This window comes from Pteropus vampyrus, unplaced genomic scaffold (genome assembly GCF_000151845.1).
Source record: "Pteropus vampyrus isolate Shadow unplaced genomic scaffold, Pvam_2.0 Scaffold113, whole genome shotgun sequence".
Lineage (NCBI taxonomy): Eukaryota > Metazoa > Chordata > Mammalia > Chiroptera > Pteropodidae > Pteropus > Pteropus vampyrus.
In genome coordinates, this window is record NW_011888894.1 from 3015116 (window position 1) to 3038905 (window position 23790).

General features: G+C 40.2%; 1 protein-coding gene across 2 annotated transcripts in view; it reads right to left on the reverse strand.

Annotated features, from left to right (window-relative positions):
• ANTXR1 (anthrax toxin receptor 1) overlaps positions 1 to 21055 on the reverse strand; it is a 112277-nt gene extending 91222 nt beyond the window's left edge. For both annotated transcript variants that reach the window (XM_023533836.1, XM_023533837.1), the window contains exon 1: positions 20553 to 21055. In XM_023533836.1, coding sequence (XP_023389604.1) covers positions 20553 to 20704 — 152 coding nt within the window. In that variant the 5' untranslated portion in view covers positions 20705 to 21055. The remainder of the gene's footprint in view (positions 1 to 20552) is intronic.
• Between the last annotated feature and the right edge of the window lie 2735 nt (positions 21056 to 23790).

Genomic DNA, 23790 nt, shown 5'->3' on the forward strand with positions numbered 1-23790 from the left:
AAATCCTCTTTCATTAGAATCCAAGCCATTACCCTGGACAAGATTCAGTTGTACACTTCAAATCTCAAAGACTAGTCCTGGCTTCTCTCTTCCAGCCATGGGTCGATACTCTGGTCCTGGGGGTCCTGGTGGAGGCCTGACAGATATGTCCCAATGCTATGTAAGGGCCTCAGAATAAGCACCGCACAGCTGACTGTAAGCCAAAGCCCAATCCAGAATTCTACAACTCCTTTCCACCGGAATCAGGACATTTCCTTGGACACTGGTCATTTGTGTCACTTTAGAAACGCAATGCTGCGTTTTGGTTCATATGACCAGGACAAGTACTATCTGAAATTTTGGTTACTGAAGGGTACTGTAAGATGCCTAATAATTTGAGAGGAATCCCCACATCTCCCCATCCCAAGTTCAATTTCTTTATCAGTAGACAAATAGTCCAGTAAGAAATTTTACTGGGAGGGGAGGCAAAGCGTTGGTAAAATGAGGATTTAAACTAGAATTGAGAGACTATTATTGGCTCTCTGCTTAAGGAGCAGAGGTTTGTAGTAAATTTTTCTTGGTTTACTACTCTATTCTCAAGGATTGGCCCTATTTCACAGCTTCAAATAAATTTGCATTCCTTTATTTATTAAACAGGATCACCCAATGATAATTTACTTTCCTTTGTCTTGAAACATTTCATCTTCACTATTCTTCTGACTGATGTAAAATTTATATAATTTTGGCATTTCTCTGATTCGTTGATGCTAGATATAAGGGAAGATTCAAGAAATATCCGGGAGTGTTGAAAAGTTTAGATCCGTTGGGAAAACTTTCTTGTTAATGGGCGGGTGGTGTAGTTTCTCAAAAAAAAAATAAAATGAGGCCCCTAAGATAAAACTGGAGTTGAAGAAATACTGAGAGGATCGTTTCTCTCATTCAAATTCTAATAATAAATGCCCTGTTACTGTCGAGGTTTGTTGTTTCATATTTAGACATGATCTTTTTTTACATAGTTATGTAAGCTTTGACCAAAATATACCCCCTTAGGAACGCACTTGAGATGTATATAGGCTTTCTCATCAAGCATCAAAGGTAAACATAATCTCCTAAGATTTTGAGAACCAAACCAGTTTGGTGTTCTCTGGGTTACCATGGGATCCCAAGGGGCATCAGCTGTAAAGGAGCAGAAGAATATTAGCTTATCTAGATCTGTTTCTTGGAATCCTCCTGAGCCTCCTTAACCCACACATGCATGCTCTGTCCTACTTCAAAATCAAATCACTCCGTGGAAAAGGAAAGAGCCCCAGTGCGGGTACTGCTTACACCTCTTTACCCCAAATCCCCAGGAGCAAGAGGCTTGCCTGCCTGGTGCCACAGTCCTCTCCTCTACCTCACCACCACTCCTTGGCTATAGCTGGACTTCCTAACCCTGAACTCTAAGTACCTCATCCATGGAGCTTCTGGAAACTACCCATTGGCACCTCAATCAGACTCCCATCCTTCTCTCAAAGGGATCGATATGCTGGGCCTTGGACTCAGTTTGAACTTCCTGTAAAACATGCATGCCTCGCCTGCATTTTGCCCTGTCAACCGATTTTCTGGTTTGAAATCTGCCCAGTAGCTACTCCTAGAGTAATGGACCCCGGGTGGTGTAACCACATTCAGACCCTTAGCTTCCTCTCAACCCCGAGGACCTGAGTGGACTCCTAGTCACAACCAGGAGAAGTAGGGTATTGGTTGGGTAAATGGCAGAGAGTGGATCCAATTCCAGCATCTCTCCACCCTACAATGTATAAAATATCTCATTTTTCAGACCGACCTGTTTAAGAGTTAATGATCTTAAAATCCCAGCTATGGAATCCTGATGTTCTCTTCAGGCAGTAATGGCTTTCCCATGACCAAAACTGCAAGGCAGAAATAAAAACTCCTTCATAGCCCAAATATAAGTAATGCTGGGAACTGTTCCATTGGACTCTGTTGTAGTTTTTTTAAATTTATTTATTTTTTATTTTTTTATTTTTTAAGAATTGCTTGTAACACAAAATTGCTGGGCAAACTACAGTCTTAGAGAGTTGAAATGCCCATGTTTTAGAAATCAGTAGATGTGGAAAATCCCTGATATCTGACTCAATTAATTAAGTCCTAACTCCAATGCAATTGCATCCCTGAAGATTTCCATGGGCCAGCCGGGTTTCAGGATGGTGTGGAGGATTCAGGCCCCTTCTTGAGATTTTGTGCCTTGGTTCCACAAATATAAATCTCAACAAAGTTTGGAATTCAAGTAGCTTCCCAAGAATTCTGCTCTAACAGTCTACAGTGTTCTGTGCTTGAAGATTCAATATGCCTGTGTCCATCGAGACCAGAGTCCACACCTTCCCACACCACCTTCTGACTTGGCTTTGTAAAAGGCTCCCCAGACCTACGAAGGCAAAGCCACTGTTTCTTACAATACATTTTTTTATGCCTTCTCCAGTGTTTGGAACATGGCGAGAAATCAGCAACTTTCTGTGATGTTGTACTCACTGTGTGCTCCCAGGGAGGGATTTCGCATGGGGCCCAGTGTCGCCCTTGGATTACCATTCCCTTATGTCCAAGGCAAAGAATAGGAGCAAAATAAGTACTCTGAGTCTCATTCTAATTTGTTTGCTGAAATACATTCTTTTGTGTTTATGTGAGTTTCCAAACCTCCCTGTGGTTAAGCTCCTTAGAAAACACAGGCTCTTTCCATTAGCCACATGTACAACCAGAGTCAGAAAGAATCGAGTAGGCCAAATTGAATTTAAATTGTTCCCACTTTTGCAAATGGATTAGAATAAAAAGAAAGGGGAAAAAAAAGAGCTCAGAGATGGAATCATCACCCAGGAGTCTTTTAAAGCTGGAAGAGCGGAGCTGCTCTACGGATGGAAATTATATAACTGTCAGTCCCTGCTTTTCCTTAGCCCCACCCAGCTGATGTCACTGATGTCCTCAGTGACAGTGACCCACCCAGGTCCCCAACAAAGTCTGAAGAGTACGGCAGCCTCAGGCACCACTAAGGGGGACCAGCAATCTGCCGTCTAAGGCCCTGAGTTCGTTGGCCCCCTCCCCATGCTCCCCAGTTTCTTTCTTGGCCTTTCTCTCCTACCTCCTAATCTCATGCTGCACCCTGACTGGCTGGAGCCCTAACTGCAGCCCAGGCCTTCAGCTCTTACCCTCCTTTTACTGACTGGGGTCACGGCCAAGCCTCCTTCCGGCTCAAAAAACTTGACCTCAAATCTCGCTTCTGTTCCAGCTTCTTCGGACACCAGTCAGGACCCAAAGCAAGCCATGAAGCACTGCAATTTGAATATGAGCCTACTCACCCTGACCTTGTCCGTGTCATGGATAACTCAGCCCTGGGATGCCTGGCCCCACCCTACTGACTTGTGAACATTTCCCCTTCAGTTAATGTAACCCATAGTTATGATAACAACGACTTTTTAAGCTATAGCATGCAATCCGTTAGTGACTTGGAAAATCAGTTTGGTGGGATTTTGCCAACGTTTTTTAAAAAATGAAATAAAACAAAAAATGTCAGGATATATTGCATACTGTAACAGAAAAGAATGCTTTGTGAAACTTTTGGTCAATTATGTGTAAGTAATGTATATATATATTATATCAAGATGTAAATTGTAATTTTTTTCTTGTGGATCAAGATAAAAAAAAGATATAGCAAAATATGTACTCCTCTTACCTCCACCAATTCCCCTTTTCCAAGACACACACATGAGCTTACACACACACACACACACACACACACACACCAGGAAAAGCCTAAAAACATTTTCTGATATTAACTATTGGTATTTTTGGTGCAAATTCAATACAAAATTGTTGTTGTTGTGGTGGTGGTAGTGGTTGTTGTTAAGAAAACAGAAAATTGGTTAGCTGCCCCAAAGGTATTTCCCATAATTGCAATGCACACCAAGATGTGATAAATGAGATCTATGTGTCACCAGCCAAAGCCAACAATGTGATCTGTGGATGACCACCAGGCGACCACGACCAGACAAGGGATGGCACTGTGGCTGCCAGAAAAGTCAGAGGCCACCTTCGTGTACATGCCACAAGGAAACAATAAGCCTTCCCTCAATGACACAGCCCTAAGAGCGAGAGAAGTGGCGGGGAATGGGGGTTGGGGGAGGCAAAACTTAAAATTAGAGAAATTTACTGAATATTTAAATGCTTGCATTGGGCTAAGTTTTCCAGCTGGGAAGAAAGTTGCTTCCCCTTCTCTCCACACTTGCACCCAGCAGGAGGGTCTTTTGAGGATAAGCAAAGCAGCTTTAAATTATTTTCTATGTATCTGAGTACAGTACGAATAAGTTTTTTCTACCCTTATACACATATAATTACTGCATTTCTTTATACAAGAATTTAAAAAACTTCTAATAGTAGACTTTCTGGGTTAAAATGTATATAAAATTCTAAGACTTGATAGCCATGACCAACCAAACTCCCCCCAGAAATGTGAGGTAATTTAGTCCTGAGGCTGTTCAGACCAGCACTTACAAACACTGACTTGGTGGCTGATAGGAGTTCAAATTCCTATTCTTCCACTACTAGTGTGACATTTGAACAAGACTTTTCACTTTCTTATACTTCAGCTTCCTCCTGTATGCAATGGAGGTAATAGTACCTACCTCCTAAGGATTGTTTCGAGCATTAAGTCTTATATTTGTAAGGTGCCAAGCATCCTGCAGGACATGGTAGCTGCTGTAACTCACTTCCCACCCTCGTGAGCAAGATATGAAATGCTCATTTTCTAACCTTTCACCCACATTCTTGATTAACTGTCTGAAATATCTATAAGTTTTGTAAGTGAAAGTGGACTTTCATTATAGTTTTTATGTGGATGCATTTAATTATAAGCCACAGATTTTTTTCATATTTATTGTTCATTTGATTTTCTTTGTTTTCAAAACACTGAATATCAGTTAGGATGACATATGTAATAGTAGAACCCAGTGCAAAATGAAAACACAGAGCCTCTTGTACAAAAATTATTAAGAAATTCAAGATATGACAGCAGAGCATTAAACTAAGTGCGGGTCCCTGGGCAACTGTTGACCTTGGTATCGAGATTCTTTGCCCATTTTCTATTGGGGTGGCAAATGTTTTCTTAGTCCAGGAGTCAGTAAACGTTTTCTGTAGAGAGCCAGACAGTAAATATTTTAGGCTCTGAAGGCTATACGGTCACCGTTGCAAATACTCAACTCTGCTGCTACAGCACAAAAGTAGCCATTGATAGTAACTGAATAAAACTTTATTACAAAAACAGTGTGCAGACCACAGTTTGCCATCCTGTCCTAGACAGTCACTTTCATTCAGTCTTCCTCGTGACAAGATAATGTAAAACTCTATGTATTTTTTTTCCTGGTGGCTGAAGTTTTAGTGTACTTTCACTATTCATTTCCTGTTATATATTGCTGAGAATGTGAACTGGAAAAATTGTGCCTTGGGATATACATGGAGGCATTCTTTGTGACCTAATAAATATTTCATGGACATTTGAAAGGAAAGTTTATTCTCTATGGGGTATAGGGTTCAAAATATATTTATTAAATCAACCTCATTAATTATTATTCAGATCCTCTATATCCTTTGAACACTTAAGTATTCAGAGAGATGTCTTTTCAGATTCTTTTGAGGAAATAATTTGGTTTTCATCTTCGGTGTTCAAAATAAATGTGAGTTATCATAATACATTTCCTAAATACTGAAGCACTCTTGCATTCCTAGGATAAATTTTACTTGGTCTGGGTGTATTATTCTTTTATTATACTGTAAGTTTTGTTTTAATGGTATTAGAATTCAGATTTAAAATTTTTATTCAAATTTAGTCGGAAGTTTGGATGTGAATGTGTTATCTTTGGTAGATATCGACATTAGATATAGGCTAGCTTCCAAAGGCAAATTAAGAAACTTCATCTTTTTCTATTTGCTGGAAGAGTTTAACTAATACTGAAATTTTCTGTTCCTTGAATATGTGAAACAACTTTCCATGAAACCAACTGGTCTGAAACCAAAAGACCTATTCACAAGGACAAATTATTCCCTCTCAAACGTCCAGATTTTATGGGAAGGGGGAAAATCGGAAAGACTGAGCATTTTGTCCAAAGGGATTTTAAAAAAATCACCACATCAGACGGCTTTATCACTTAGGTTCAAAATTTAGGGATTTCCGTCCCTCCTACTCTCCAGTGGATGGACTTGGGAGAAAAAAGGAGTTTGGAAGCTACAAGTAAATTACAATTTTTTTTTTTTTGTATACATGACTATAGTACAAGTAATTTTTTTCTATCCTGCATAAAAACTTATGCTTTTCACTTTCTCTTTTGAGAATGCATTTTTAAAGTTTTATATTTTGCTGTATAACCTCATTGATATTTGATGACAGTATTGTGACTTAATAACTTTTCTGAAGCCATTACTTCTGTTTCTTTTACACCATGTCTTTTTCTTATACTTTATTTCCAGTACATTTTCCATTTTGATGTCAATATTTTCAAGTGATTTTTTTTTCATTATTTATTATTATTATTTATGCCTACAGCACCTGGTCTTCCTAGGTGTTCTCCCATCCAAGTTGTAACCAGGCCCAACCCTGCTTAGCTTCCGAGATCAGACATCGGGCTTGTTCAGGGTGGCATGGCCATAGATCATGGACTGTGGCTCCACTGGGAAGTGAACCCAGGACCTTCTGCAGGTAAAGCAGACATGCTAACTGCTACACTATGGAATCACATCCTCAAGTGATTTTTTTTCAATAAGGGTATGTTCTACATTTAAAATTTTTGTATGTCTGAGGAAGCCTAGTTAGGGAATTTAAATATCACATTTTACTCAAGACTCTATAATTATAATTATTAAGGGTTTTTTTTTTTTGAGCTTTTAATATTGTAAACTAAAAAAATGAATTTTTTTCTTTATGGGAGAAGGGATGCTTATTTTTTTTTCCTTTTAAGAAGAATGTAAACATTTCTAATCTTCTATTTTAATAATTTATCTAAGATTGCATAAGTTGTAGATCTTTTAAAAAATTAATTAGGCTGAATACTTGGTAAGTTCTCTAGATCTGAAGACTAACCTTTCTTCAGCTCAGAAAAATGATCTTTTATTGTATCTTTTATAAATGTCTTCTTCTCTCTTTCTAGAACTTTTATGGTGTATATATTGGATATACTATTCCTGGACTTTGTATTACTTATCCCTTTTCTCATAATTTTAATATCTGTATTCTTTCTCCTTGAGTTCTGGGAAGTTTCTCTGACTGTCTTCTGAAGAACCGAATTTACTTTCTGTAGGATTCAGTGTGGTGGTCATTGCTTCCAATGGATATTCAGAAACAGCATATTTTCTCTTCAAAAGCTTATTTTCCACTTGCTCCTTTCTCATGACAGACTGCTTCAGTTTGTTGATGCAATATCATTTCAAAATTTATGGAAAATACTAATTACTCACATATTTACTTAAATGGCTTCAATGGTCATTGCCACTTCTTGTATATAATAATCATTATATTTAAAAAAATTTTAAAACGGTTCACTTTTTTAGGTAATTTCTTACAGAAAATTATTCCTACTTCCTCTTTTAGATGACTCCATATCTACTTGAAGATGGCTTTCCATTTTCTTCATATGTAAGTGACATCTTGGCTAGATATAACATTTTAGGTCATAAATTTATCCATCAAAATTCTTCACCATTTAATGTTTCAGAGCTTTTGTAGGCAACCTGTGTCTTTTCCCACTTATAAGTCTTCTTCTGTTTTTGAAATTAAAAATTCTCACCATGAAGTGTCTAAGGATTAGTTTCTTTTAATTCATTAATTGTGACTGTTACTTGAGGAGCCTATTTAAACTTCATTTTCAGATTTTCCTTAAATCAGAAAAGTTCTCTTCTATTAAACTTTTAAATGTTTCTTCTAAACTATTCTTTAACAACCCAAATTATCTGGTCTATTGGATACCTATTTTTGTCATTTTTATTTACCAAATTTGCTTTCATCACTTTCATCTAACTCAATTTCTATTCAAATTATGAGAATTTATCAAATGTGTCTTCATCATTTATTTTAGGCATTGTAAGTTCTGCTCTTTACTGCTGCTCAGGTGACTACATTTTTCTATATTATTTTATATTTCCTTAACTGTTCTAGGTTTTTTTCTTCTCATTTTACATTTTATCTTGCTTCACAAGTTTCTTATTTTATTTAGCTTCATAGAAATCATAAAACATATAGGGCTAAGACTGACCTCTATTGCTATTGAAAATTCTATCCATAGTAAGTTCTTCTACCTTAGGAATTTTGTTTAAACACTTTAAGTTGCTAAGATTTTATATGCCCTATTTTCATCTTTGATTATGAGAAGGTGTAACTGGGTCTGGTATTTGCTTCCCAAATATTGTATATACTCACATTACATATATTCAAATTATGTGTAATATATATTATATCATATATACATATAGATACCATCATTTCACACTTATAAATTTCTGTAAGAACTTAGTCTGGGGGAAAGGAATGAATAGCTAAAGTAAGTTTATTTTACTGTTCCATCAGTTAGGGGAGAGTGGGGAATGGAAAAGCTCCTCATCATTTCCCACAAAGGAATTTCATCCTTGCAAGGTTTGTATATTTGTTTTAGACACAGTTACACCAATTCTAGCTTGCCATATGTAGGGTTTTTTGGCCCTGTGCCTACTGCAGGTTCACATGGAGCTGTACCTGACCTATGCATCCACATAATCAAAGGCAGAACTCTGCCGTTTCCCTGGAGGCCCAGGATCTGTGAGGAGGACTCGGCAATGCTGGACAGAACCACTGTCATGAAGATGCATGGTGTTCATGGCCTCTCTCTTTTGTGGTGTAACTGCCCCTTTGACTATGCAGTGTGGCTGCCTCTGCGTGATGCTGACACACTCTGGCAGCAGGGCTGAAGGAGATGGTTCTCATCCCTGTTATGTCCCACTCTTTACTTCAAACTCACTTCCAGATTTGGAGTTGTTCTTGGGGGGTTCCTCTAGAATCTTGCCTACATTTTTTTTTACAATTTGCAACAGAGGTGAAATTGAAAGTTCGACACTCTGGTTGACCTCCTTCAAACTCAGTCCATCTACTTTGTTTCTAGTGGAATTTCTTACAAATGTGTTTCATGGCAGCTTAGCTGTCTTTGGTCTTCAGATGTGATGCAGGCTCCCTCCAGGAGCCTCCTTAAGACTTTTTTTTTGGGCGGGGGGAGCAGTTTTAGATGATAGTGGGGGAGGCAGTGAGTGAGAAGCTATGCTCCGCTTCTTTTTCAGAAGTCAAAAACAAACTTTCTTTCCTTTCTCATCTCCCACTAAGCCCCTCAGATCATTAAATTTTAGTTTCTGCATTTTCGATGCCTTGAAAGTGTACTTCCAAAAGTCACAATGCCTTTATTTTTACTAAGGCATATGGCCTCTCTCAGTCTTTTCTTGCTGGATGTATTTATAGTATCCACAAATACGACAGATAATATTTAATGATTCGGCAAACTTCTTTTGAATGCCTGGTAGGTCCTTTAGAATCTATAAAGATTAATAATTACAACACGTTTATTGCGTACTTACTATTTATTGAGTACTCATTGCGCACAGCAATCCTCTGTGATAATACTATTACTTCCTTTTTACAGATAAGGAAAGTGAGTTCACAAAGAGCTTAAGTAATTTGCTCAAGGACACACAACTAATAAGTAGTAGGACTAGGATATGAACTCTGGTGGTCTAGGCCTGGTGTTCACGCTCTTAATCCAAATACTAAGCTCATACAGTCTCCTTTCTGGTGTTCGAACCTGTGCCCCTAACACCTGTGCAACACTGCCACCCCAGAGGGGTCAGGAAATGTACAATTACAATTCATGATGTTAGGTGCGAAGGCAGTGAGACGTACTGGAGAATTTTCACAAATTGTTACGGGAATTTGGGAGTGGGGATACCAAGAAGATCTTAAAACTGGGGTACCTGAATGGAATCAGGAGTGCTGAACTGGTTGCTAACTTTAATGGAATAAGGTTTACAAGGGGCTTTACCTGTTTGGTCTTTAATCTTTTCACTAAGGGTTATTCCTCTTTATCTCTTGATAATGAAGCACCCTCTGCTTATCGGGGGACACGAGTTATTATAAGGTTGAGGAATTCTGAACAAGGAAGGGATTTTGAATGACATGGTGTAGAGAGGTGATTATTCTTCTTAATTTTTCTTACCCCAGGGAGCCCAAAAGTAGTGATGGGAGGGGACCAAGTACCAATAATCATCTCAAAGGGTAAGAGGTCATCACCTATGTGAAGATGGGGTTGGTAATGAAGGGCATTACAGCTAAAGGCAAGAGCAGGCATGGGTTAGTTCAGCTAACTGCACAGTGCAGTTTTGTTGGGAATGACGAGGGTCGAGGTGTGGAAAGAGATCAAGTTAGGGAAAGACACAGTGGCCTGAGCAATAAGGCTCTTGAATACCTTGCTAAGAAATTTCCACTTTCTCCTAAAAGAGCTTTGGATGTGTTTAAAGGTCAAAGGGGCAGAGAATATAATGTCAAGGTTAGATTTGTATTCTAAAAAGGTCAATTTGATACCAGTGTTGAGAATACAGGGTGGATGGAAGGGTAAAGAAAGGATAGGAAGAGACCAATTTAGAGAAGGTTGCAGTGACTTGGGTGAGAAATGGCCCAAGGAACTAAGGCAGTGACACAGCAGAGAATGGCGTAGACACAGTAGACATGTGGCTGCAGTATTGTCAGGCCTTGCAGTCTGAGAGAGAGGATTACTCCTAGATCTTTGGCTTAAGTGGCTGGACTTATGGTGAGGTCATCACCAGGACTAGAAATAGAGGAAGAAGGCATTTTAAGGGAAAATGTCCAGCTGATCATCCTTCCATTAAAATTCTCTCTCTCTCGTCTCAGTGGTACCATTCTTCACTGGTTCTCTTTCGACTGTTGTGGCAACTTTCCCTCAGCTCCGTTTAGTGGAGTTTCTTCTCACCCAGACATTCCTCTTGGTAATTCTTGGACCCTGGCCATCTTCCTCATTAAATTCCACCTCTTCTTGGCATTTCTTATTCTTGGTACCTTGATATTAATCTCAATATTATTTATTATCCATATCACATTTTCAACTACTGCCCTTGGGCTAACAACATTCAGGCTTATTTTCAGTTCCAGTATAAATTCAACTGCCTACTCAACATCTCCACCCAAATATCTCACATGTTTAGACTCAACACATCTACACCAAACTTCTCTTATCTTCCAAAAACTACTCCTTATCCTTGTAACTTCTGCTTCGTCCATTCACTCCCATCCAATTGCTCATCACGTCCTATTGCTTCTCACTACAAGAGCTCTTGATTTCATTCTTTTTTCCTCATTCCCACAATAAGAATAAGTGACGTGTATGTAAAATAAAACACATATTTAACATGTACATAAGCTTGCCACTTTCATCCTTAAAAACCTTTAATCCCATAATCTATTGCTGATATGAAAAAATCCACTCTTTCTAGATTCTTTTCATGTCACTCATCCTGTCATGCTTACATCACAAACAGTATGTAGCACTTTGCTCTCCTGTATGTTGCTCCTTTGCCAGCAATGTTTTTCCTTTATTTTGTCACTTGACAAAATCCTGCTCAACGTTCAAGTTCCAGATCCATAGTTACCACCTCTGTTAAGTCTCTTAAGTTTCCCTCACCTCAACCAAAATTAATTATTTTACCAACTCTGTTTCCTTAACTTTTGTCTAAACTGTGAAATCCTTGAGAGCCAGGGCCATGTCTTAGGTATTTTGTAATTCCATAAATTTAGCATAGTTTGATAAGTATGGAATTGAATTGATATATTCCTTCCCCCAGTCAGGCAGTCCTGCTTGGAATCTAGAGAGATGTCTTTTGTTAAAGGACCACATCCTCTTTCTCTAGGGACACTCACATACCAAATGCTTCGTTAAAAGTTTTAATGTAATATTTACTCTTTAAAACACTCCCTCCGGGCAGAAATTTAATGCCTCTTTTATTGATGAGACGGTTGAAGTTCAGAGATGCTAAATAAAAGGTCACAAAGCTTGGTAAAAGGCTGAAGTGGTATTTGAAGCTGGAGATGCTTGATTCCAAAATCAGTTCTCTTAACCCCTGTTCCCAAGCCTCGGTTCACTCCCATGAGGCACTAGGGCCCATTTTATGCATGGAGTCTTGACAGGAAGGGAACAAAGGACTGTCCTAGCAAACACCTTGGCTCATGTGTGTATGCACACATAGCAAGACTTGATAACCCTAAAGGACAAAGCATGGCTTATCCATGACCTTTGCTCTTCTTCCTCCATACCACCATCTAAAATAAGAACTCTGCTTGGTTGTCGGGTTTTGAGGTGTCTGCTGCCTCAGCTACATCCTCAACATGGAGAAGCAAGGCCGTCATTATGGGGCAGCCTTTCTTGTCTTCCTGTTCAGTCTCAAGGATGTTGTGGGAGGAAGAAAACCACATCAAAACCACCTGGGAAACTTTCCCAAAATATACATGCCTTCCTTGGCTCCTTGAGGTTCTGATCTGGCCTCTGGTTGAGAACCACTAGTTTAGCACGTTCCTTTCCAAAGTCTACAATTTCTACCAGCCTTCTTATCACTAAAACCCCCACCTTCTTCCTCTAGACAAATGCTCCTGCTCAGATGCAATCCTGGGATGCTAGGAAGCAGCATCGTCGGCATGTCTTGCTGTATCCTGCAGTCTTTCAGTTAGGGATTCTCAATGCCATCTCGCAAGAAGGCGTTTAGATATAAATGTAAGGGCATTTATTTATTGGTTATCACACTGACCAAGCAGTCTAACGATGACATTTACACAGTAGGGATCAGAAATGTTAAGCATCTTACAGTCCTACACAGTGAAAAACTGTCCCACTGAAAATGCCAGCAGCACCCCCATTGCGAAACACATTTGGTTGGAGTTCAGATACTCTTGATTCAAACTCTGCAATAAATAGGAATCCTCTCAGCTCAGCTGCTACACTGTTCCAGCGGCTGCTCTCCCTTCCCGGCCTTTCAAATTCCTTCATGTTCCATAAACTATGGACAAAGAGATTCTTAGCTTTTTGATATATTCATGTAATACTTAGGTAGCAGGGAAGCATGCCTAGTTTCCATTTCTACCTTCTATTTAATCTAATTAAACCTTTTCCCGCTGTGCTGTTTCATCTAAAGTATGGGAGGAATGAAGAAGGGAGGAAAAGAACAGGAGCCATCACTGCCTCATGGGCAGATCTGAACTGTCATGTCTGATAGTAATTCCAAGTCGATGAATATATGTAAGACTTAGAACTCCGAACTTTTTCCCGCAAGTCTTATCTCTTTACCCTCTCTCAGTGACTATTCCTTTCTTGCTTACACAGGCCAAAGTAATGTATAATTACATGCTTACAGTAGAGGCTTTTAATGCCCACCCATGTCTGGATTTCCTCTCTATTTAGATACATGGGAGGATGGCATTTTTTCATCATCTGTCCATGTGACTACTTCTGACCAACGGTTTGTGAGCAGAAGGATGCATGTCACTTCTGGCTGGAGCATTTCATTGTCAGCCAGGGACCTTCTGGCATCTTCTTCCCTTGTAGCTGCGATGGTGGAAGCAAGTATTAAGAAGGAGTCTCCACCAGCCTGGTTCCCAGAAAAACTAATGAGCAGAGCCCCTGCTGACCCTCATCAGACATGTAGCATAGGCAGATTATAAGCAAAGATTGATAACTTTGTAGTTTTGTGTCATTGAGATTTTGAGAATTATTTGTTACCACAGCATAACCTAACCTACCCTGATTGATTCAATGTTCTTTTGCATGTTAACATTCTTTTCATCTTTGTGCGTAGATTATGAGTCAGAGGCTGGGATTTGAGGCCGAGTTTCACCACTTAGAGTGACCTTGGCTAACCTTTCTAAATCTCAGTGTCTTCATGTGTCAAATGGAGATCATGACTGTATTGACCTTATGTGGTTTTAAAGACTAAACGGGATCATACAAGCAAAGTGCTTGTGTCTGGAAGGTAACAAGGGTTCATTAAATGTTACGTATTATTTTTTCTTGATATTGATCTAAAATTTACTCTGCCTTCCCCCTGCCCCAAATCGAAGTTGTAGCCTTTAGCTTTGGCTGCCTGGAGTCCTTCTAATGTCCTTCTGCCTAAAAAGCAAAAAGTCTGAGACTGCTTCCTGCTTCTATTATTTCCTTGCAGCTCCCAGAACAGGACATTGCTTGCAATAGCATTGTGTTATCCATTCCTTTAATGAATTACACATTTGTGATTGGAATTGAGAAGAAATTTATGCCGAATTGAAGAAATCTAATTCCTTTTTTCAGTATGAACCTGGCATGTCTGAGAAACATGTCAGGAAATGTTCAAATACCACTTTGCCTTTTGTTGCCTAGTAATGGCTGGGAGAGGCAAAATCCAGTCAGGTGGCCACACATCAAAAAGACACACATTCTAAGTTAGCATAAAGCAAATCTCATTTGCATTTAGGTGACAGTCAAGTCTCACTAAGGGATACTAGAGTTTGTTCCTGGACCACTGGGCGTCCGTTAGCATTTGGCGATAATTACAGGTTATCTTGGGACTGGTGCCTTCCTCCAACACTCCTGGATTCTATTCTCAGCTTGACGCTGAGTGTTACCAGGTCTCCATAGCTAAGGAAACGAGAGTTAATTACTTGGCTGACCCAGACAGAAACACAAAACAAAACAAAACACTTTTGCCTTCTTTATTTTAATTTTTGACCCATATGCCAAGCCTTTCAATTTGTAGGCAGTTCTACCAACTATAAGTCCTCTCCAAACCTGGAACCTAACTGGAAGAACATTTAAAACCAACCACAGAATCCATTTCAATACGAAAAAAAAAAAAAAAGACATTCCTGGCCTCTGAAAAACATTTTTTTTTCCTAATGCCTCTTCGAATTATTATTGTAACATTTTCAAGGTACCTTCTAATGGACTCTGTTTCCCTTATTCAGAGCCAATGTTGCATTCTCCTTACTTGAAGCCTTGTTCCAAAACATATCTGAAAACAAGCTACATTGCATGTTTTAACACATCTGCAGAGCTGAATGTCCCTTTCCCGTCAGGTTCAACCTGAACAAATTACTAATTTATTGGACCTTTAAGTGCATCTTGATCAGATGCCTTTAGAGCCCTATCCATCAGTTAACCCCCAGATCTCTGAAGCATCTCTGTGGGCTGCAGGAGGTTGGAGCCCCTGCAACTTTCAGGCAAGGATAGCTGACTTAAAAGTAGAGCAGTAGTTCTTCAATTAAGTAACCTTAATTGCCTTATGCACCATCATTTCCTGAAACTCTGATGCAGGGGTTTTTAATTCCTGGAATCCACCCAGTTCCTCTCGTTGTATTGACATGTGCTTCCCATTATAACCCAACTGCCCAGGGCAGTGATGAGTGGAAAGAGCTGGGCTGGGAGTCAGGCGCAGACATCGTCCCAGCTCTGTCATGATCTAATCCCAGGGTCCTGGGTAGGTCACTTCATCTAGTGGGTTGACAAAGATTGAACAGTTTTCTCGTCTGTAAGTTAGGGACAGTAGTGTTTGCCCTAGCTACCAAGCAAGGTTGTCTTTGGGGCAGTTGTGAGATGGCATAAGTGTTGGGAGATTTTAGTTCTAGCACTAAAGATTTCTTTTGTAAGTTAGAGGTTGGGAATCCAGAAGGTATTTTTTCCTGAAAAACAATGCTATACCTGGTTCTATAACTGGTTCCCAGGCAAGTGCTATAAAAATCTGTTTAATGACCATGTCCCTAATATAACACATAATAACAAGCCATAAAGATTATCACCACCACAGGATCATCCAATTGTGGGTCCTGGGGTTAGAATTCTGAGTGGCAAGACGGGGTCATTTGCATGGGGTAAAGAGAAAGAAAACTGGTGCTGGTTAAAAAGGAAGTGGCAGAGGGAGGAGTACAGAGGCTTTAACAGAGAAGAGCACATGGTAAGCCTGTAGGGGGACCTCTACAAATGTAGGGATTTACTGGGTGACAGGCTGTGGCTTTGGCGAGTCCTACAAGTAAAGCTTCAGTGCTTACAGGCACCCTCCAGCTCACTGTTACCTCCTTCCTTCTGCTCCCTACACCACTGTCCCACTTTGGAAGTCTTTAGGACACACATCAATATAATCAGCACTCCCCTGGGACTCGTGATGAAGAACCCCCTTTTTCCAGGTAAGTGACTAATAGCTCTGTATAAAATAGACCAATAGATGATACCGAAGTATACAATATAATAACAGAAGAGCCCTGTGAGAGAGAGGAAAGGTACGTTCATGTCTGTGGGTTGGTCAACTGGGTACCTTAATCTTATAGGAGCCCCTGGAAGACTTAAAGGAGGCTCTTTGACTGTTTTTCTCCGGATAGGGGCCTTTCCAAATCTGACTTTTTAAATCCTTGATTGAATTCCCAGCAATCTACTTTTCCCAACTGTAACTAGAAAAGCATGTTTAAATGAACATGAAATTCCATCGGTATAAAACCTTGGGAAGCTCGGTCCGCCAACTCTGTCGCCAAAGCCGCTAATAATGCCCTATTGTGTTACTGTGGCAGGCTAGGTTGTCATTATGAAAGCTTCGCTCCTGGTTGAGAAAACATGACGTTCCATTAAATGCACAATCTGGGTTCCTTCCAGGCCAGAGATGCATCCTGCTTAAAGCTGAAATGAGCTGAGATTTAATGTCATGGAAAAGAAGAGAACCATCCGCCGAGGAAAAGGGAGTTGAAGGGTGGGGAGAAGAATGGTGAATCTAGTGTCCTGCGACCCTCTGGTTTCAGCTTGTAGACAGCGTCTTGATGGCCAAAGGATCTTAGAAGCCCAAGGAAGAAACGAGTCAGCATTTTTTCCCCTTTCCACTCTGCTGTAGTTGGGTGCTGGACAGCACTGTTTGAGGAGGTTCTTTCTAGGACAGAAGACTATGTCTTTAGGGCCCACCAAGGATCCTGTTAGCCTACCAGCCTTTTGGCCTATCCCCCAGCTCTGGGCTCCACAATCACATAAATTAACCTGGAAGGAGATGGCAAGCTGGAGTTGTGCATGCTGTCATACCAAGTTCTAGCAAGTTTTTCATTTGGTACAAAAGTATCCCTCTCTTCAAGCAATGGGACAACTAAAGGAAGTCAGAGGAGCCCACTTACATGTAAAGGTAGGTGCCTGTAGAGGTCTTCCCACCATTTGTTTCCCAGAGCATTTTGGGGTCTCTGATGTGCTGCAAAGTATCCTTTGGTGCATTTAGAAATTTATTCCAGGATTAAATATAAAAGAAACAGCATCCTCTATAATCACAAAGGGCTGAGAGCTCAGCACGCTGGTTAGAGATCCTCCTCACACTCTAAACGATTTTTCAAAAACTCAAAGCAATTTATTTTTGTTGAACATAAAAGTAACATATGTTCATGGTAAAATATTTTGAGAATCCAGAAAAGCATAAAAACAAAATGCAAAAGTCTTATCTTCTAGAGAGAAATACTATTAGATATTGGGTAAACACACACACACACACACACACACACACACACACACACACACGTTTGGCTTTTTTACAAAGGTAGAATTATAATGTATACATCATGTTTGGTTGTTGTAATTTCACCTGAGTATATTATGAGCATTAAATATTTTTCTTAAAATATCTCACAAACATGCATAGGATTCATATTCAATACTATACATTTATCATGCCTTACTCAATAAATCTCCTGTTGTTGGACATTTAGCTAATTTTCAGCTTTATTATTATAAACAGCACCGCTATGAATAGACGTATAGGCATTTCTATGTTGCTATCTTGGATTTTCTCTTTAGACATGGAATTGTAAGATGGAAAAGTAGAACCCCATTTTTAAAAAGCATTTGATAGATGTTGCTAAATTATCTTCTTGTCTTCGCTATCCAGTATGGTAGCCACGTGTGGCTATTTAAATTTAATCGAACTTAAATAAAACAAAAAGTTCCCTTTCTCTATTGCACTAGCCACATTTCAAGTGCTCGGTAACCACGTATCGCTAGTGGCAACCGTATTGGACAATGCAGATATATAACATTTCCACCATAACAAAGTTCTATCGGACAGCACAAGTCTAGAAAAACTGTACAAGTTTATATTTTCTTTAGTGAAACACGACAATGCCTACCTCTCACAAGTTGACCAAGACTAACTATTGTAATTCTTTAAAAATCTTTGCCAACTTAATTATATTTTGATTTTTCATTTCTTTGATTGCTAGTAAAGTTGAACTTTTTTATTTATTGACTCATATATTGTGATTTATTTACATAATAAGTCTACTTTTTATTGGGATGATCTTTTAAAAACTGGTTTACATATTTAAAGAGTAATTTATATTGCAAAACTTTGTGTAACTTGTTATGATCTTTTGTTGATGGCATTTTTTCCTTAACAGAAATTTAAAATTTTACTATGTTTAAATCTTTTCATAGTTTTCTCTATTGTTTCTGCTCTGTTATAAAAACTCTAAATCTAAGATTACAGTAATATTCATCTGAAATTTCTTCAAGTTCTCTAATAATTTCATTTTAAACATTTAAATTTTCAGTCCTTCTGGAACTCATTCTGGTGTGTGGCATGAAGCATAAATATAACCTTTTTCTTTTTCCATGTTACCAACCACTTGTCCAAGAATATTTTTTAAAATAATAAATTAATTCCCCACAGATTTAAACTTTCATTAAATACTTACATAGCCTTGGGTCTATTTCTAGATTTTTCTACTCTTTCCACCTATCCTTTGACCTTTGCCATCCTGTTTTTATTAATTTGCTTTATATTACATTATAATATTTGAAGGCATTCTTCATTATTCTTTTCAGAAAATGTTTTAGCTCTTTTTAGCCTGTTTTTTTTTCTCTAACATATACCTAGAATCATTTTGTTAAATTCTTCTCACCACCAAAACAAATTCTTCCAGAACTTTGATTGAAAAATTTAATTGAACTTATAAACTGATCTGAGGAGAATTGGTTATCTCTACAATATGGAGTCATTACACTCAAGGACCTGGTGATTCTGTCCATTTTTTCATGTTTTCCTGTATATCCTTCTGAACTGGATTTTATTTTATTATTATTATTATTATTTTTTAGCACAATGATGGGCATCTCTGACTTTTCAGACAGTCTCTGAATCTGTGAGCTGGTGCTCCTTGCCACTAAAAGTAACAAAAGAAATTCCATTTCTTAGCATTGGAGTATATTTTCAGTATCCACCTCCTTCTCATAAATCTGCGAGAAAAAGATCTCACTTTTTCATCCAAAGAATCTGGAGTTCAAAACAGCCTTTACGGAAAAATCAAACTCCAGGGGCAACTGCAAAGCACATTTGGTTTCTAGCTGGCCAGCTTATTTTGCAGGACTCTTTTTCCAACTCCCAAATACTTTCCAGTCTGTGAAATTCATCTCCCCACCACTGTAACAGCAAGCGCCTCTCCTGGCGCTGGGGAGCTCAAACAGTTTTAACGAGTATGGATCTTCTCTGAGGGGCTTTTTATTGTCGAAGCTGTTTTTTTGTAGATAGCATGGAGATTCGTTAAAGGCTGCGGCTTGGCAAATCTAAGGGGATTTGGGAAGTGTTTAATCGGTCAGAGTTCAGATCTACCTTCAGCACAATCCCTAAGCACTATCCATTTTAGTAAGGAAACCGGGCTCCTGCACCTCCCTGGTCGCCCACCAGTCAACTTGCCAAGAACTTGAATTCTCCTCCACGAGGGGTTCTGAAGTCGAGGGGCTTTTGACCCGCAGGGGACTTTTAGCAACGTCTGGAGACATATTTTGTCACCGCTGCGGGACTAGGGGCTGGAAGAGGGGGGTGAGAGAGGAGGGGTGGTCCTGGTATCCCCTCTGGCGGTGGTGGGTAGAGACCCGGAATGCTGCTAAACACCCTACAATTGCACAGGATGGCCCTACCGACAAAGAATTCCCCAGCCTAAAACTCATTAGCGTCGAGGTTGAGAAATCTGCCTATACTTTTCTCTAACTGCCCAGTCAGTATGTATATTATTAGGAACAAAGATAATGCATTGCGTAGGACAGCGATTTTTAAAAGCAACGGAGTGACTTTAAACAGCCCACGCCTCTTACTTTATACGTGCGCGAAAGTTCTGCCTCTCCTAAGCAAGCCTTTCTCACCAAGGTTTCTACAACAAATGAGAAGGATTCACAAAAATGTAGTAGTAGGTTAACAGCATCCTCACATTCCCTGGCACTCTCCTCGATTACAGAAAGCAGGGCAGAAAAGAAGTTTGTCCCCGCAATAAGGAGCGACGCCTCCCCTCCTGGCTCCCGCAGCAGAGAAGAAGGATGGGGAGGCGCACTCCCCTGACAAAGGCGCAGCGCTGGGACCCGCGGCCGCCTCCCGCGGTTCTTCTTGGTCCCTGGACAGGCGCGCCTGTCCCAAAAGCGACGCTGCCAACAAGCCCAGTCCGGGGAGAAAGCATCATCAGCTCAGCCCAGGGCGGAACAACTCATGGCACTTACTTGTCCAAAATGAAGTACAGGTCAAATCCCCCGTAGCAGGCTGGACCCCCTTCCTCCCTGCGGCCCCCATGCCCAGCGCAGATGAGCACAAAAGTGGCCAAAGAGAGACATCTGAAGCCAATGCCGAGGGCTTTCTGCTTCACGGTGGCCATGACCTGCAGCCCAGGGAGAAGATCGGGTCCTCTCCTTCCCACGCTCCTCGAACTCGCCAGGACCCTCAGGGACGCGCCATGCGAGGGGCCCTCCTCTCGGGCCCTTTATTCCCCCTCGCTCTCTTGAAACTCCCCGGAAGCAATTGTCTGGAGGAGTTCAAGGTTTTCCTTCTGGTTTCCGCTTCGATTCTGTTTCTAGGTTTCAGGTTTCAAGAATCCCAATACTGTACTCGGTTTTTTTTTAAAGGGGCTGCTCCTGACTCGGGCCGGCCGGCCGCTCGCGAGGCTGCGCTGAGGTTTTTGCAGTTGAAGCAGGTCCGTCCAGACGGTTCTTTGTCCCAGATTTAAAATATTATGGGGTGGGTTTTCAAATTGTTCTTGATTGGGGGAGTGCTTTGCCTTTTCTCCCTCCTCTTTACCCCCTTTCTTATTTTGTTGGGCGAAGAAAGTTCAAAGGATGCCACCTTGTGGCCGAAGAGGGCGAAAGCGCTCCTTGGCGTTCGCGGGGGCGTGACGGTGCGTTTTCTTACCCCTTTTTCTCACGCACCTTCCCCTTTTCCCCCATTACTTCTTCTCCATTTCTAATCCTCTCTTGTTCTATAGCCTTTTCGTCCCTGTCCTTTCCTCTCCGGTCTTACGTCTGTTGATGAGTTCACTGTAAACATTTGATAAGAACTTATTTCCTCCAAACGCGGTGGCTCCCACCCCAGACTGGCATCTTTGCAAACAAGCCATTGTGCAAATTAAGCAGAGAAGAACGGAGTCTTTATGAGCTGAACCATCCAAGCGACTTTACTGTACTCTTAGAGCAGATCATAAAAGAGACTTTTGGGGTCTAGTTATGTAGCTGAGAACAGCATGAACAGTCCCACAGAGAAGCCTCCTCCCTCCCTGCACGGAAGGCTGAGCATTCTTGACTATCTCCATCTCCAGATTTTAGAAATTCTGTGATAGTTCGTCTTTTCAGTCTGTGAACTTTGACTTTTTGCAGCCTGTCTTTGATGGAGGACAGAAGATGTAAACAGCTTACAAGAGTATGGACCTTTCGAAGAGTTTGGGACTGGCAAGGAAGTCTTGAGCTAGCCTTTCTATTATCATGTTAAAACTGAGAATTATATTTTGTTTTTTAGGGAAAAAATTGTCTATTTCTATTTCTCAGACCTACTTGACCACGAAACTGTTCTCTTCAAGTAACATCTATTGACACCCATACTTTGTGAATTATTGCTCTCAAGAAAAAATAATTAGGGGAGATTAAAACTCTAACCTGGGCAAGTCTTCCTTTTCCATAACTTCTCCATCCCCAAAGGATTGAAACCTCATCCTGGTCTCATTGAAACTCTATAATGAAAAAGAAGGTGAGAAGATCTATAAAAATTAAATGGGTTAATGAAAGCATGAAGACCAGAGAATTGATTAGAAAAGGCAAGGTATATGAGATAGGAAAACAATGGAGAGAACATTTTTGAGTGACAGAGTTGGCAAAGAATAGGAAAGGGCTTGAATGTGGAAAAAGATTTGTGGGACAGGAGGAATCAGGAAAGCATTAAGAATGCCTTCTTGAACAAAAAGAACAAACTAATCAAAAATGGACTCACAAATATAGTGGACAATTTGGTATCAGACAGAGGGGAGGGGGATTGGGAGGCTGGGAGAATGGGGTGAAGGGTTAAAGAAGTACAAATTAGTAGTTGATAGCTGGGCACAGGGATGGGGAGCATGACAGAGGGAATGCAGTTAGATTTAATATGATGGCTAAGTGGAGGGCCCGGGGAAGGGAGGGAGCAATTGGAGGGATCGTTTTATGAACATTATAGATGTCTAACCAGTGTACTGTATACTTGAAACTAATTTTTAAATAAATTTATTTAAAAAAAAAAAAAAAGAGTGCCTTCTCTCACCTTCATGCCCTAGAGATGGTTTAGGTCCTTTAGCGTCTGGGTGACAGAGGAATGTCTCAGAGCTTTGCAGACAAAACTGTTTAGGAAGTTAGTGTGGAAGGGAATCAGAAGTGTTCTAACAGAGCTCTTCAGAGTTGGAGACACCATTATTAAAAACAGGTGAGGGCACAGCTTCCAAAAGGGGAAGGAAATTCAATATGAAACAAAGTTATGGGGAAGGAGAGTGAGTAGAAAAGTCTCCCCTGGGACAAAGATGATGCTTTAGAGGACAGAGGGGTAATTAAAGGGATTCAGACATTTGAATGTCCATGCTGCCTCCTCCTTCTTCCAATATTGTAAAAAGAGATTTATTAATACAAGTTGATCATCTCTAGATCTTACATTGGCTTTATCTTCTCCCTTTAGCCCAGAGAAATCCACTTCAGGGTTTTGTGCCAGCCTTACTCACTATGAGGAGGTGTCTTTCAAATATGCCCATGAAGTTACCTTGACATTGAGCTATGGAGATACAGTCATTCCGAGAGAAGGTTGAAGTAGAACGAAGATATCCAGAGTCTATAATGGGGTAAATGAAGCCCCTGGTTTGATTCCAACATGGTGGCTCAGCTAGTATGCAGGAGGAGAATTAGAAACATTTTCTTTGGTTATTGGGATTTAGCTGTCCTATAATTACCACATGTAGAGAAAAGGGAGAAGATCAGTCGCCTGAGGTTGGAGGACTTGAGAAGAGTCTTCAGTGGGTTCCTGCTAGTATTTCTTATATTAATTTTACCACTCAGAGATATCCAAGTATCCAGATCCCCTTATGCAAATGTTAGCATCTTTTCAAAAGACCCCCTCAGTGCTCTGATTGGACTGAGGATACCCAAGCTTCTAATCCCTTCCAAGCACCCCAGTGTTCTGGAAAAGATCTACTGGCCTTCCCAAGGTCCGTAAAGATAGATATGTGAGTTTCAGAAGAAATGCCTCTACCTCTCAAACGAAAGTCAGTGAAAGATCAATATAAATGGTGATGTTGGGGCTATGGACAGATATTTCTGGTGTTGAAGAAGGCAAATTACACCTGCATGTGGAATTGTTTGAATGGTAACCTGGAAGCCAAAAAAGGAAAGAGCTTCTTGGAGAAGCAGTCAACAGTGCCACATGTTGTGGAGTCAAGAGGATAAGCCTTGAGAAAATCCTGTC